This window comes from Amblyraja radiata, chromosome 3 (genome assembly GCF_010909765.2).
Source record: "Amblyraja radiata isolate CabotCenter1 chromosome 3, sAmbRad1.1.pri, whole genome shotgun sequence".
Lineage (NCBI taxonomy): Eukaryota > Metazoa > Chordata > Chondrichthyes > Rajiformes > Rajidae > Amblyraja > Amblyraja radiata.
The window spans coordinates 118,363,127-118,380,355 of NC_045958.1; the positions used below are offsets into that span (position 1 = coordinate 118,363,127).

Below are 17,229 nucleotides of genomic sequence, written 5' to 3' on the forward strand. Positions count from 1 at the left end.
TAGGTGCAGGAGTAGGCCATTCGGCCCTTCGAGCCTGCACCGCCATTCAATATGATCATAGCTGATCATCCAGCTCAGTATCCTGTACCTGCCTTCTCTCCATATCTCCTGATCCCTTTAGCCACAAGGGCCACATCTGACCCTCTTAAATATAGCCAATGAACTGGCCTCGACTACCTTCTGTGGCAGAGAATTCCAGAGATTTACCACTCTCTGTGTGAAAAATGTTTTTCTCATCTCGGTCCTAAAGGATTTCCCCTTTATCCTTAAACTGTGACCCTTTGTCCTGGACTTCCCCAACATCAGGAACAATCCTCATATTGATGCATTTAAAAGCAATTCTCAATTTCTAAACAAGTCAAACAATATTGGAAGTGTAACTTTTATTACGCAAAAAGTGACAGCATTTTTTTTTTGTTACTACTCCTGCCACGGTTGAAATTTGGGTAATGTTCTGTCTCATAAATAAATGCCAGTCTTCACATCCTGAAGATTCCAAACTTTGTTTGTTTTGTGGGTGCATTGAGGGCAGCACTAAGGCTTAGGCCCAACACCATCCTTGTGTCAGCAGGGTCAATTATGCCGTCGTCCCACAGTCTAAAACAAAAATAACATAATTTCAATCAGTAAGAATTAAAGTACAATTAAATACAATTAAATAAAGCACAATTACAAGTCTGAAGGTCTCGACACGAAACGTCACCCATTCCTTCTTTCTGCAGATGCTGCCTGTCCCACTGAGTGTGGCCAGAGTGGTGTATGTCTAGATTATAACCTACCCATCACTGCCTCCAGTACATCGTCCAGATCAATGGAACTGCTGTACCTCCATTCATTTATTTATGCAGCCATAGTCTGAGAAGCTCCAAAAATGGCGGTTCTCACCTAGCTGTTTGCTTGGTGAGAACGGGAACTTGGGTGGGGGAGGGATGGAGAGGGAGTGCAGGGGTTACTTGAATTTAGAGAAATCAATATTCATACCAAAGGTAGACACAAAATGCTGGAGTAACTCAGCGGGACAGGCAGCATCACTGGAGAGAAGGAATGGGTGACATTTCGGGTCGAGATACCAGTGCCCAAGCGAAATATGCGATGTTGTTCCTCCAATTTGCAATTAGCCCCACTTGTCAATGGAAGAGGCATAGTTCAGAAAGGACAGTGTGGGAATGGGAAGGGGAATTAAAGTGCTTGCCAACCGGGAGATCAGGTAAGTCCAGGCGGACTGAACGAAGGTGATCAGCGAAATGTTCGGCCATTCCACCCTCGTTAGACCTCATTTGGACTACGCAGTTGCAGCATGGGACCCATACACAAATAAAAAAAATTCTTCCATCGAACGTGTCTAAAGACAGGCAGCTCGATTTGTTACTAACACCTATGAGAGAGAAGCGAGTGTCACCAAACTTCTGAACCCTATCCAAGACAGACGTGAAGCTCACCGTTTGACTTGTTTTTACAAAATGTTAAATGGTCAGCTCGACATAGATTACAAGACCTACACCAAACCCAAACCAATTAGGAGCAGACGAGGGCATTCGATCCAATTTGTGATCCCAACTACAAAGACAGATGTGTACAGCAATTTGTTCTTCCCCCGCACAATTAAAGCACGGGATAATCTCCACCCTACTATAGTTACCCAACCAGATGCAACTAAATTTAAAGTAGCTCTTTCTTCCCAATAACCCTTTCAGGCTTAAGTCCTCCCTCCACCACCTCCAGTTTAAATTCCATTTGGAATATTTTGGAAGACCAAGAAACCAAGAAACCAAAAAATGCATACAGTGGATGCGATTGGAGAAGGAGCGTGTGAATCTCTGTCTAACCTGAAAGGACTGGAGTCGAGGGAGGAGGTACAGGGACAGATATTTAGAACCGCAAGCCAATCTGTAGATGCTATCACCAAGCTGTGTAAAGCTATCAAAGAGGGGGGCAAGGAAAGATCACTCCAGCACGTTGGGCCATTTATTTGTAAACCAGCATCTGCAGTTCCTAGTTTCTACGTTAATTTAGATAAGTAGCATTGAGCATGACCCATACTGGCCCATTTTTCAAATGCACACATTCCATTATTACTCCATATAGCCTTTACAGCTGCCAAATATATCAAAATCTATCATGAATAGAGTTAACATCACTATTGCGTAAGTAATGAGTCACACAAATGTCATTTGAAAATCTATTCCCAAGTGTAACTAAGTAAATGACCGCAGATGGTGAAAATAAATTAGTCTGGCATTTTGCAAAATAATTAAGGGAAAAACTGCACACAATACACAAAGTAAAGTTTTAAGGATTAAATAATGATTCAATACAAATCATATACTATGAAAGCAACTGGATCCTGAAACTCTGCTAGATTTCTATCCACTCTCTTTAAATGCAGGAACCCTCGTATTATGACCAATCTGACACAGAAATTCACCTTTACGGAATTCACATATCACTACCCAAAAATTTGCTTTACAGAATAGTTTATGTGAATGAAGTAAATAATTAAACACAACTTTTTTTTTCCAGATTGCAGTTCTGGACTCGTGCGCATTTAAAACAGCGTCAGAATATGGAAAATCACGACACTTAGCATTTTTTACCTTCACTGTTTTTACATAGCAATTTAAAATGTCAGAAATAAATGGTCATTAACATCACTTGATTCATGTATTCTTTCCAAGGCATATTACATTGTAGTTAAAAGTGTGTTTAGACAATAGACCATAGACAATAGGTGCAGGAGTAGGCCATTCAGCACTTCGAGCCAGCACCGCCATTCACTGCGATCATGGCTGATCATCCTTTCTTCCTCTCCGCATTCTCTATCATTGGGTATATTTAATGCGGAGGTTGATAGGTTCTTGATTAGTAAGGACAGCAAAGGTTATGGGGAGAAGACAGGAGAATGGGGCTGAGAGGGAAAAATAGATCGAATGGCGGAGCAGACTCGATGGGCTGAATAGCCTAATTCTGCTCCGACATCTTATGAATTTTGTAACCTCAAGAGACATTTTGACGTCTCTCTGCCCTCAGAGCCAGTGTGGCTGCAGACTTCCTCTAGTTCTGCATCTGCTTATCGTCACCATTCCTATTCTTCCTATTCCTCCGGTTCCTATTCTTCTGCATTCATGCAGCAATGTATTTCTTCATCTGAACCTTCCCGTTACCCAAACCACACTCCAATACAATGAACATAGAATATAGAACCCTGCTGTTGCTCCAACTAATCGTTTCAATTCCTCTACTTCATAATCCGCACATTTCATTTTGACAGGCAAACATTTATTGGCTATCCTAAAGGGTACAGTTTAATTTAGTTTAGAGATACAACACAGAAACAGGGCCTTGGGCCCAACAAGCGATCCCCACACATTAACACTATCCTACACACACTGGGGACAACTACACCAAGCCAATGAACCTACAAACCTGTATGTCGTTGGAGTGTGGGTGGAAACTGAAGATCTCAGAGAAAATCCACGCAGTCAAGGGGAGAACATACAAGCTTCGTACAGACAGCACCCATAGTCGGGATCAAACCCAGGTCTTCGGCGCTGCAAGCGCTGTAAGGCAGCAACTTTACCGCTGCGCCACCGTGCCGCCCCATTGGGTTCGCCAAGCCATTTCAGAGGGTATGCATTGCTGTCGATCTGGAGTCTCATCCAGACCAAGATTATATCTTGGTCTGAAGAAGGGTCTCGACCCAAAACTTCACCCTTTCCTTCTAACCAGAGATGAGTCAAGAGTGTTTTATTGTCATATGTCCCAGATAGGACAATGAAATTCTTGTTTGGGGGCTGCAGCACAACAGAATATGTAAACATAGTACATAACGGGAGAAAAAAGCTGCCTGTCCCGCTGAGTTACTCCCGCTGAAATTAAATTCACGTCAGGAGTTATAGTAATAGTAAAGTAAATATTTAAACTGCAAACTGGATGTAATGTAATATGATATTACATGGAAACTATTTCCAATCTGACTCAGCTCCGTCACAGAGATGTTTCAGGATAAACATCGAGGGTTAATAGACCATTGAAAGAAGGAAATACATCAGTGACCCTTGAGTACTCGGTTGGAGAAAAATCAATGCAATAATAATTAATGGCAACTTTGGGTTTTAGAAGCCTAAACATTATGGATGAAGGGAAACCTCTTAGAAATAAGATGCAGCAATTTTTCTGAGGTTGGAAATTTATAATAGAATAATTCAATTTTAAGTGTGATAAATTAAATAATTTGTAAAATTTGACCTATTATATTATTAATTGTGCACTGCATGTTTAAAAATCCTCTTTTATTCATGTTCTTCCCGTCACATATCCAACTTGAATCCCACCAAAGACAGAAGAGGGTCCCAACCCGAAACATCACCCAACTACGTTCTCCCGAGTTGTTTGTTTGACCTGCACGGTGATTTGATTATTTTTCCATGTTAGGAATGGTAGGATAAATAAAAGGATAAAGAGAGGGTGGGGACATACGGGGGGAGAGGGGGAAGAAAGTGGGGGGGAGAGAGGGGGAGGGGCAGAGAGAGAGGGGAGGGGGCAGAGAGAGAGAGGGCGGACTTGAACTTGTCGAGCGGGGCGGACTCTGAGCGAGCGGGGCGGACGGCGAACGGGCTGGGGGCGGACGGCAGGCGACCAAAGGATTGCGAGTTGGGAGGGGGGGGGGGTAACGTCACTTGCAGCGAGTGAAACACAGCACAGGCCGCGCGCAGCAGACCCATTGTGACGCATCAGCGAGACCATCTCGTTTAGATTCAAAGTTATTTCAGATTTGTGAACATTTTGATTTTTAACTCGAGAACAAATGCATGAAATTTTCAGAAAAGATGAGTCCACGAGATAAATCTCTACTGGATTGTGTAAAAATTTAGATTCGTCCTATGAGGCAAATCAGACCAATTCTTGAGGATTTGGTCTCCCTTTATCGACTTATTACAAGCATATGGTGCAACATAATCTTTGAAATTAACTGTCTCAGAACCGGGTGAGGGGTGGGTAAAGATATATAGAAACAGAAAATAGGTGCAGGAGTAGGCCATTCAGCCCTTCGAGCCTGCACCGCCATTCGATATGATCATGGCTGATCATACGAAGCAGGTATATTCCTATCAATCTCTTTTATTTATTTTTTTCTTCTCTTCTCTTCTTTTTCTTCTCTATTCTTTTCTTTGCTTACTTCATTTCACCTTCTTGCTTTCTTGTTTCGTCTCTCGGGCTTTACAGCTCTTTCTTTCAGGGTTCTTTCTTTTTTCACTATTTCATGAATTAACAATATCAATACTTTATGTGATATTCTCTCTCTCTCTCTGGCTTTTCTCACTTTTTTTTTTACTATTTAAATTTAAAATAAGAAGTTGTACATGAAATGTAATATGTTATTCATGTATTGTATTACTGAACTTTAATTTAAAAAAAAGGAATGTGTAAAAACGTTACCGTTAACGCGTCGTTTTTTTGAGAGATGTGATTATATACACACACACACACACACACACACACACATCCAAGATCAGAGTTTTATAATTATAGAGATATGGATAATGTTAAATGGTACGAGAGCTAGGAATTCCACACTATCTATTAGCAAGTCAAAGGACATGTACAAAATCTGACATTGTTATCTGTAGATTATTGTACAAAAGGAGTGGGACGCAGAAGGAGCATATTGGAAAGTATAGCTGAAGTATGCATGAGCAAGACTTAGTAAGAAATGGGTTTTATAGAGTCAGTAATTTTAGGACAATCACTTTTTAATTGAAGTTTCCAAATAAATTGGTGAGCAGAACAATGTTTATTGTGTGAGGTTTTGTTTTCATCCAGACCCGTCTCACTGCAGATTTAATTAAAAACACCATTAGTGCCAGGAGTTTAGAACTCCGGATCAATTACTCACAGTGGTATATTGGGTAACTGTCAACTAAAATCAAATTCCTCCTACAGGAAATAAACCTTTAGCAATAACTTTGGACAGAATGAATTATTCAGTCTAAATCGTGGGGATGTAACAAATTATTTTCTTTGCAGAGAAGAAACTGTCAAAGCACTTTGGTCTGCTGTCACTGTTACATGGGATCCTATCCTTTTTCTCATTTACATGTTACGCCTTAGCAACGTCATCCTGAAATATATTGTCAATTTGTACAAATACACTGTGCGGGGATCGCTAGTCGGTGCGGACTCGGTAAGCCAAAGGGCCTATTTCCTCACTGTATCTCTAAACTAAACACAAATTCTGGCTGACCAACACCTCTCTCGTCTTCTTCCACAAATCTAGTGTCCAAATGCTTTTTTAACATCCATGAGTATTAATTAATTGTAGCTAAATACTGAAAAGAACAAAGCTATTGCCTGCAAACCCTGCCACTACTGTGTTCCTTGGTCACCTACACCACATGTGTGAGGTTTAACCAGAGTGTAAAAAAATATATAGAATACAGCAAGTGTCATCTTTCGGTTTGGGCCAAATGATGCAAAACTCCACATTTGTCCAAAGGCTTACTGTTGTGTACTAAGAATTATTGTTGCCTTATCAATCAAACATAATTGAAACATGGGCCCTTATGGTTGTGTCATCATTTAATAATATCAAGACCTCTCCTGTATCTCATCCATTTTCCTGCCCAGTCCTCAAATCCCTCAGCTCCTGTCATGCCAAAAAATCGAATCAATCTCAATCTTGTACATACCCAAAGATGAAGCATTCACAGTGCTCTGTTGTAGAAAAAACTAAAGATTTACAAACTTTGCAGTAGATTAATTTCTCCAACCTCTGCTCCAGATAGTCTTCACCTTACCCCCTTTGCTGGGAGCCATAAGATCAGTTTTATACAGAGCCCTCATGTGAGAGTAATTGGACATCAATGACAATTCTGATGTATAGTAACTATCAACCGCAAGAAGAAGAAGTAACAGCAGATTATCATGAGGAATAGTTGATGGGGAGCTCTCATTTTATCAGGTACCTTTAAAGCGCAGAATCCTGGAACTCATTTATTTTTATTTTACCTGGCACTGGAGTAGTAAGGGCTGCCTTCTTCTTCAAACCTCCTAATGATTGGTTCCTTTAGAGCTGCCTCGTCTTCTGCAGAGAACTACAAAAACAATACATGTTAAAACAACCTGCATTTTATGAGATTTCCGACCTTTGCAAATTTTTGATTTACATTTTATGCAGTAATGTTTCTGCCTCGATGAAACAATATGGACAGAACTGGCAATGCCAGCATTCCTGCCCAGTTCAGTTTAGTTTATTATTGTCACATGTACTGAGGTACAGTGAAAAGCTTTTGTTGCGTGCTATCCAGTCAGCGGAAAGACAATACACCATTACAATCTAACCATTCACAGTGTACTGATACATGATAAGGGAATAACATTTAGTGCAAGATAAAGCAAGTAAAGTCCGATGAAAGATAGTCCGAGGGTCACCAATAAGGTAGATAGTTTTTCAGGACTGCTCTCTGGTTGTGGTAGTTGCCTGATAACAGCTGAGAAGAAACGGTCTCTGAATCTGGAGGTGTGCATTTTCACACTTCTGTACCTATTGCCCGATGGGAGAGGGGAGAAGAGCAAGTGGCCAGGGTGCGACTCGTCCTTGATTATGCTGCTGCCCTTGCTGAGGCAGCGTGAGGTATAATTGGAGTCAATAGAAGGGAGGTTGGTTTGTGTGATGATCTGGGCTGTGTCCACAATTCGCTACAATTTATTGCCGTCTTGGATGGAGGTCTTCCCAAACCAAGCTGCGATGCATCCTGTTAAAATGTTTTCTACCCATGCCTAACTGGGGTACTAATAGACTGCTGACAGTTTTCCTTGCCCTTGTAGGGATGAAGTCCCAGCATCAATGAAAAAATGGCGTGTCTGAAGAAGGGTCCCGACACTATTTCTCCAGAGCTGCTGCTTAATTCGCTGAGTTACTCCAACACTTATGTCTATCAATGAAAAAATGGCAATGTATTTCCAAATGTGAATAATTTGCATTTTGGTGGCAGAAGTAATGGGTTTGGGAAACATTGACAGAGTAGCCTACACATGTAACTTTGTTTGTGGTAGACATTTCAACTATACTGCATCAGAGTTTACTTTAGTTTAGGAATACAGTGCAGAAACAGGGCCTCAGCGCAGAAACAGGCCCTTCAGCCTACTGAGTCCATGCCTACCAGCAATTCCCACACACCAACGCAATCCTACACACACTAAGGACAATTTACAGTTGTACCAAGCCAGTTAACCTAAAAACCTGTACGTCTTTGGAGTGTAGGAGGAAACCAGAGAAAACCCATGCAGGTCAAGGGGAGAACGTACAAACTTCGTACAGACAAGCATCCGTAGTCAGGGTGGAGCCCGGGTCTCTGGCGCTGTAAGGCAGCAACTCTACCACTGTGCCATGGTGACGCCCCAGTTGGAAGAAAAAAAAACTTTAGTAAGTTTGATCAGGTGCCAATCAACTGGGTTGCTTAGTAAAAATGAGTGCTGAGTGGCACACACCCAGGCAGCGTTCAATCCCAATCCTGACTTGTGTCTCGCAGAAGTTGGAAAGGCTTTGGGGTGTCACCAGGTGAATCACTTATGGCCTTAGAATCATATAGCACAGAAACAGGCCTTTTGGCTCAACTCCTCCATGCTGATCAAGATGCCCCATTCAAGCTAGTACCATTTGCCCGCTATTGGCCTATATCCTTTAAAATTTTCCTTGCTGCAAAGATGCCGAGTCTGTGATTTGATCTTATAGCCACGTTATTAATGTAGATAGTGCGGGTAAACTTTGGTCAATGATAATCCCCAAGGCTTTGATAGCCGAAACTTGGCTACGCTAATCCCACTGAATGTCAAGACTAGGGGAATTGAAAGGTCATGTTCTGATGTTCTGCAAGAATTAAGGTCATTGATGAAGCAGTGGAAGTGTTAAGGACTAGAAGCTCCAAGGAATTCCTGCAATCATGTTCTGTAGTTAAGAGGACACAACTTCCTTCCTTTAAACAATATAGGACTCCAAAAAAAATACTAGGTCAATAAGATTGGGGATTTTAATTGGTCAAGAGTCATTAAGAGTTTTTCATTGTCATATGTCCCGAAACAGAACAATTAAATTCTTAAATGAAGCAGTACACCAGATATATAAACATACTCTGTAAACACAAGCAAACTCTGTCAACTCGGGAAAAAAAATCAGTGTATATACAGATACAGTATATACATATATACACACCTGCACACGCATATTTGTGTGTGTGCGCGCACATGTATATATAAAACAAACAGACATTATTAATGCAGAGACAAAAAATAGTACCCCCAAGTTTATGTAATTCACAGCTTATTTGGAGGCTATAATGTTTCATAGCCTGATGGTTGTAGGGAAGAAGCTGTTCCTGAACCTGGACATTAGTTTTCAGGCACCTAAACCTTCTTTCTGATGAAAGGAGTGAAATATAGGGTGGTCAGGGTGATGTGGTTGTCTGATGATGCTGGCTGCCTTTTTTGAGGCAGCAACTCTCGTAGATTCCTTTGCTGGTGGAGAGGTCAGTACCCGTGATGGACTGGGCAGTGTTCACCACTTTTCGCAATATTCTTTGTTCCTGTGTGTTTGAGTTGCCGAACCAGTCCGTGATGTTTAGGAAGCAATTAGATGGGTACATGTGTAGAACAGGTTTAGAGTGATATATGGGCCAAACGCAGGCAGGTCAGACTAGTAAAAATGGGGCATGTTGTTAGGTGTGGGCAAGTTGGGCATAAGGGCCTGTTTCCACGCTGTATGACTCAATGACATGGGAAAAGAGCAACTGGTTACAAATTATATTAAAATATGATAACCATAGTTTTTTCATTTTGGGCAAAATATGCAAACAACTATGGAGAAAATACAGCCAATTAATATGTAAAACCAGACACATATCTAGAAAGCAGAATATCTCTGTATGCAGTGATTTTTTACAATTGCGGGCATGGTTACCTAATGTAATATCCTGTTGTCATTGTGGATTCGCCACATGTAAAACGTGCAGCAAAGGATATGATGTTTTCTGGATCCATTACATGAAATTTATGCCTCAACTATCCCAGTCGAATTATGTAAAATTATACCATATTCATACCCACCTCTTTTCCATCCCTTGCTTTTTGGTCTTTTGTAATTGTAGCTAAAACAGTAGCTGCTTGCTCACCCCCCATCACGGAGATGCGTGCATTGGGCCACATGTACAGGAACCTTGGGCTGACGGAAAAACAGAAAATTAAGCCATGTTGCGCTTTGAATCTGCCCCGCCATTCAATATGATCATGGCTGACCATCCACATGCAGTGCCATTTCCAGCTTTCTCCCCATGTCCCTTGACTCCTCTAGCCTTTTCATTTTCAATAAAAGTTGATTAATAAATACAAAGAAGACGTGGTCTGCATTTACGGAACTATTACAAGCATAAGGTGCAATAGTAATTTAAAATATAAATGGTACCAGGATCTGGTAACGGGGGGTATAAAATAAAAAAATTTAAAACACGGTTGGTATATCCTTTTTTGCGGAGTTTTGTATTACAATAGAGCGATTGTTTTTCCTTTTTCTTTCTTTTCTTTCTAGGGTCTTATTTCCTTTCTTTACTTCCTTCTCTAATTTCTTCCCCAAGGGGCTTTCTTCTCCCAACACTTTCCTGCACCTTCACGATTCTTGCTCACTTTCCTTACTTCTTTTATTTCTACCTTTTTTAAAGCTCGAAAAACGAAGTGGTACAACAAAATGTAATAAGAAATATGTGATGTGTATTACTGTAATTTACTGTACTTCTAATAAAAAAATTAATAAAAAAAATAAAAAAATCAATAAATAAATACAAAGAAATACAACTTTCTCTCAAAAAGATAGCCTCATGTTTCAAAAGGAATGATTCTTCCCAGAAGATATCGTTTGACCCTCCCCTCCCCCTCTTTCCCCTCTCTCTCTCTCCTCTCTCCCTCTGTCTCTCCTCTCACCCCTCTCTCCCGTCTCCCCCTCTCACTCTCTCCCCTTCCCTCTCTTCTCTCTCTCTCCCCCCTCTTTCCCCCCTCTCTCCCTCCCACCTTACTCTTGCCCCTCTCTCCTCTCTCTCTCCCCCCTCTCCCTCTCTCTCCCCTCTCTTTCCCCTAACTCTCTCTCCCCTCTCTTTCCCCTAACTCTCTCCTCTCTCTCCCCCCCTCTTTCTTCTCTCTCTCCCCCTCTTCTCTCCCCCCTCTTTCCCCCTCGCTTCCCCCCAACCTCTTTCTCCCTCCCTCTCTATCTCCCCCTCTCTCCCTCCACACACTCTCCCCTCTCTCTCTGTCTCTCCTCTCACCTCTTCCCCTCTCCTCCTCTCTTCCCCATTTCTCCCTCCTACCTCACTCTTCCCCTTGCCCTCTCTCCCCTCTCTTTCTCCTGTCTCCATCTCTTTTTTGTTGTCCCCCTATCTCTCTCTTTCCCCCGTTTATCTCTTTCCCCCTCTCTCTTTTACCACCCTCTCTTCTCTCCTACCCTCTCCTTCCTCTCCACCCCCTCTCTCTCTTCCCTCTTTCTTCCCTCTCACCCCTCTCTCACTTCCCCCCTCTCCCACCTCTCTCTCCCCCCCCCCCCCCTCCCTCTTCTCTCTCTCCATCCACCCCCCCCGTCTCTCCCCTCTCTCCCCCCACTGTCTCCCTGTCTCCTTCCCCCCTCTCTCTCTCCACCTCCCTTTGAGAGTAGTCCCTTCGGCACAGAGACTCTCGCGGTAGCGGCAGCGGCACAACGCTTCCGACGGCTCCGACGCCCGGGACATGCACTGTCCGGAGTGCTCCATGGCCAGAGCTGCAGCGAGCGACACGCCGGCCCCGGCAAACACTCGTCCGTCCCGGCTCCCCGCATCTGTTCCCGCCGCTGGTTCTGCTCCCATCCCTCCCGCAGCCCCGGCTCTCCAACACCCGCGGACCATGCAGTTTATCAGAGTTTTGACATTTTCGTTGATCACAAAATTTCTCACCACTGAGCGTGAGAAATGTCCGATGAGCGTGAGAGTTTGCTTGAGGGCGTGAGTCTCACGCTCAAAGCGTGAGAGTTGGCAGCCCTGTAATTAGTTGCGTCATTTAGAATTTTGCATTTTTTTCTGAAACAGTGCCTGAGGAGGATGTAGTTCCTCTCCAGTCTTGTGGATTCTGAGGTTAAATTAACCACTGAGAGAAGAAAATCTCTCTTTGGTCACCGTGCAGAATCCAATCACAGCTAAGTCTTAATTCTTTCCCCTCCCCCCAAGTATTCTATTCATTGTTAGTCACAAGTTCACAAGTTATAGGAGTAGAATTAGGCCATTCGGCCCATCGGGTTTACTCTGCCATTTAATCATGGTTGATCTCTGCCTCCTAATCCCAGCTTTCTGCCTTTTCCTTTGACACCTGTTCTAATCAAGAATTTGTCCATCTCTGCCTTAAAAAATATCCACTGACTTGGCCTCCACAGCCCTCTGTGGCAATGAGTTTCACAGATTAACTACCCTCTGACTAAAGAGGTTCCTCCTCACCTCCTTTCTAAAAGAGCGCCCTTTAATTCTGAGGTTATGACCTCTGGTCCTAGACTCTCCCGCCATTTATTTTCTTTCATTGTTTCATTATTCTGCAAGTTTCAATGAGGTTCCCCCTCAACCTTCTAAACTCGAGCGAGTAGAGGCCAATGCTAACCCATTCATTCCTGGACACATAATGGTTCATCCGTGTGATAGCCACTCAAGGCATAAAACTTTCCCTCACAACCTCTCTCTTCATAACTTGATTTGTTCAGTCACACTATATTTTTCACCATCTCCCTTTCTCACTTGCCCAATCCCCTTTCATTATTGTTTTCATGGAGTTCATTGGTGTGTTTTAATATTCCTTTGATGGCCTTAATAGAGAGAGTAAACCTTTCAGACAATGTATAATAATTTGCCATTATATCTACAGTGGGTGCGGGTAAAACCTCCCCAGAAAGACCGTACCTTGTCTTCCTTTGTCGTAAGAAGCCCGTCTTAACGTTCAACTAAAACAAACAGAATTCCACCCGGCAAATATGTTAGAGGTTCATGTAGTCCAACTACTTGCCTATATGCTCGACCACACATTCCGTAGTTTCCCGCTCCGTAGGAACCGCCGACAATGACAGTGATTTTGGGAACATTTGCACATGCGACGGCAGTCACCATTTTAGCCCCATCTTTAGCTATTCCGCCAGCTTCGTATTCTCTCCCGACCATGAAACCTTAAAAGACGAACAGCAATGATCAATTACATCACACTTAAGCTTCTACTTTCAGCCAATCTAACACACATTCTAAAGTAATCAAAGGAGAGAGTGACATAGGACAAAGGGCAGGTAATAAGATGTCTGCCAATACAATTCCTGGCCAGCATCTAATTATTTTGTTTTGCAGTCTGTCCTCTATAGTTTTCTTCACTTAAAAAGGTTCCTTCATTGAGCCTCAGTCAACATGCATTTTATTTCACAATGAGTGGAATCCAATTAAACCATGAAGGAAAGGAAGCAAAAATATTTTTTGACCTATTGTGCGGGTACATAGTGCAAGCAATTAACGTTTCGTTTAGGTTAGATACAGTGCGGAAACAGGGCCTTCGGCCCACTGAGTCCACACCGGCCAGCTATCCCCGCACATTAACACTATCCTACACACAAGGGACAATTTTACATTTATACTAAGTCAATTAGCCTACAAACCTGTACGCCTTTGGAGTGTGGGAGGAATCCAAAGATCTCGGAGAAAACCCACACAGATCACGGGGAGAACGTACAAACAAGCACCCGGATCGAACCTGGTTCTCTGGTGCTGTAAGGCAGTAGCTCTACCTGTTTTTGTTAGTGTTGCACAGCTTTGCAATGTTGATGGGTGCTACCAACGTATCCAAAAGATGACAAATGAAAATAATTTGGAGACATTTTCAATATATAGCTAAGCAATGAAAGAACGGATAAATATGGACCTGTCCTTATTTTTCTCACCTGTAATGTTCTGTAGAAAAATGAGGGGGATATTCCTCTGACAGCAAAGTTCAATAAAATGGGTTCCCTGCAATTAAAAAGAACTTTGGCTCAGAATGTTATGTGCAAGATATTGTGTTTTTTATATTAAAGGTCGTTTAAAAAAAATAGAGATTGCAATAAATCAATCCTGATATCAGTCAACTTCCCATTTTATGTTATAATTGCTTGGGCAAAATAGACTACAAAATCCTATTAGAGCAGAGGTTCAGTCTAACTAATTGATCCTCTCCAGTACTCTCAACACAGGCCTTATAACCATATAACCATACAACAATTACAGCACGGAAACAGGCCATCTCGGTCCTTCTAGGCTTGTTGCAACTCTGAAATCATACTAAAAACTACAAGTTTATTAAGCTGTTATTTCTCCCCGACATTTATCACTTTATTAAAGGCAAATAATAGACCATTGTCGTATAGCTTCATATCACAAGGTACATTTTTCTAAGCTGTGGAGAACAATTGCAGAAAGTCCAAATATTGGTATTTGTGTCATAGCAGTAATTTTTTTATCCTACAGCTGGTTTTATGCTTCACAGAAGCTGCCTCACTCTCCTTCATCCCACCCTATTAAAATATAGTGCCATCTCTCTCTCCCTATGGTGGTTCTCTAATAACTATTTGAATTAGTCTGTGGTACCAGCCTCAACTACTCCCTGGGATACAAATTTCTAACCTTGAAAAAAAGTTTCTTCTGAGTTCCAATCTGAATTTATTAGTGACTATTTTATAGGGTGTCTAGTTCTGGTATTCTTGCAGGTGTAAATATAGTCTCTCTATCTGTCCATTCAACTCCTTTTGGCATTCAGTCAAGTTACACGTCAGTCTTCTCTTATTGGACCCTTCAATCTCCCCTGACTGATGTAGTTACTTGATTCTGAAAACATTTTCTGGACCTTCTCCATTACCATCATAACACTCACAAAATCCTTTGTGGAGGAAACAATTTCAAGATTTAATTAATCAAAGGTCTGTTGTAACATAGAACTAGTGTGAAGTAGTAGATTACTAGTAGAATTACTGTCTATAACATAGAAGAGATGAAACCAGGGTCCAGAACCAGGGGCCACAGTTTAAGAACAAGGAGTAAGCCATTTAGAACGGAGACGAGGAAACACTTTTTCTCACAGAGAGTGATGAGTCTGTGGAATTCCCTGCCTCAGAGGGCGGCGGAGGCAGGTTCTCTGGATGCTTTCAAGAGAGCTAGATAGGGCTCTTAAAAATAACAGAGTCAGGGGATATGGGGAGAAGGCAAAAACGGGGTACTGATTGGGGATGATCAGCCATGATCACATTGAATGGCGGCGTTGGCTCGAAGGGCCGAATGTCTATTGAAACATTTTTTGTAAACCAGCTTCTGCAGTTCCTTGTTTCCACTCTGAATGGAAGAGAATTCTTTACACACTAAACTGTTAATTCTATATCTTGCATATTTTATTATTATTGCGGTTCCTTCAACCTCAAGGCACAAGAGATTGCAGATGCAACAATCTGGAGGAAAATCCAAACTGCTGGAGGAACTCAGAGTACCAGGCACTATCTGTGGGGCACAGGGGTGGTCGACATTTCATCAGGGTCTCAACCATGCAGCGAATTGTGGACGCAGCCCAGATCATCACACAAGCCAACCTCCCTCCTATTGACTCCATTTATACCTCACGCTGCCTCGGCAAGGCCAGCAGCAAAATCAAGGACGAGTCGCACCCTGGCCACTCCTTCTTCTCTCTCTCCCATCAGGCAAAAGGTATAGAAGTGTGAAAACGCACACCGCCAGACTCAAGGACAGGCTCTTCCCAGCTTCTTAAGCAACTGAATCATCCTACTACAACCAGAGAGCAGTGCTGAACTACTATCTATCTCTTTGATGGCCCTCGGACTATCCTTGATCAGACTTTGGGTTCAAGAAGGAACTGCAGATGCTGGAAAATCGACGGTACACAAAAATGTTGGAGAAACTCGGGTTTCGGGTTTCGGCCCGAAACGTCACCTATTTCCTTCGCTCCATAGATGCTGTTGCACCCGCTGAGTTTCTCCAGCATTTTTGTGTACCTTGATCAGACTTTGTTGGCTTACCCTTGCACTAAACATTATTTCCTTATCACGTATCTATACACTATAAATGGATCGATTGTAATCATGCATTGTCTTTCTGCTGACTGGATAGCACGCAACAAAAGCTTTTCACTGTACCTCGGTAACCGTGACAATAAACTAAACTCCGAGTATCGACCATGGCTCTGTCTCCAGGGATGCTGCCTGGTCCGCTGAGTTTTTCCAGCAGCTTCTCGTTTGTTCTTTCAAGTTATTCCGTTTTTAAAAAAAAACTTTCAATGAAATGCCACGATTATGTGAACCAATGACGCCTGGTGACTAATACAGAATAAACGACAAAAGATGTATTGTAGCTGTTGAGTTTGTGAGCACTTACAGGCGTAAGTAGCAAAAGCCTTTTATGAAAAATGAAGTTAGTTTACGTTGAATTGCTTCATGTCTGGCTCTATATTCCCTTGAGGTTGTTAACAATCCTGTCTCTACAATATCTTCCCAAAAAGACAATTCAAAGATGAAAGAGTGAACGTTTGAAAGTGACTGTTGGCGTTTTAATACATTATAACCTCCTCTGCCTTGCTGAGCAGGAGAGATTTAAACCAGTTTGTTTCAACAATATGGGAGAATAATAACATCGACATTTCCTAAACTCTTCATGGAGGCAGATTCTAAAGTAATTTCCAAGAAGAACTGAAAAAAAAAACTTGAATGGAAATGTGTAGGAAGGAACTGCAGATGCTGGTTTAAACAGTAGACACAAAATGCTGGAGTCACTCAGCAGCGCAGTCTGAAGAAGGGTCTCGACCCAAAACGTCACCCATTCCTTCTCTCCTGAGATGCTGCCTGTCCCGCTGAGTTACTCCAGCTTTTTGTGTCTATCTTGAATGGAAAGATCTTCTGGGCTTGGAAACAAAAACAGAATGCAGGTATGAAATGTCAGAAGCATTCATTTATAATGCACAAATATTTATAGAGTAGATAGATCTAAATTGGAAACATTTCTTGTTACTTTCTTTGGGAAGTGGAAAGTACAATGCACAAGATACATTTTGGTCCAGTTTTTGTGGAGTCATGCAGTAGGAGCCTTTCATCAGAATGTTCTGCATAAGCATCATCAATGTCTGGTCTCCTGCATTTTTAATTGAATTGAAAGATATAACATGGGAACAGGTCCT

General features: G+C 42.1%; 1 protein-coding gene across 1 annotated transcript in view; it reads right to left on the reverse strand.

Moving 5' to 3' along the window:
* Positions 1-365: 365 nt before the first annotated feature.
* The window catches only part of mccc2 (methylcrotonyl-CoA carboxylase subunit 2), a 73,307-nt gene continuing 56,443 nt past the window's right edge, over positions 366-17,229 (reverse strand). The window contains exons 13-17 of the mRNA XM_033018703.1: positions 13,964-14,030; positions 13,051-13,207; positions 10,099-10,213; positions 7,006-7,091; positions 366-597 (exon numbers count right to left, since the gene is read on the reverse strand). Coding sequence (XP_032874594.1) covers positions 480-597; positions 7,006-7,091; positions 10,099-10,213; positions 13,051-13,207; positions 13,964-14,030 — 543 coding nt within the window. The 3' untranslated portion in view covers positions 366-479. The remainder of the gene's footprint in view (positions 598-7,005; positions 7,092-10,098; positions 10,214-13,050; positions 13,208-13,963; positions 14,031-17,229) is intronic.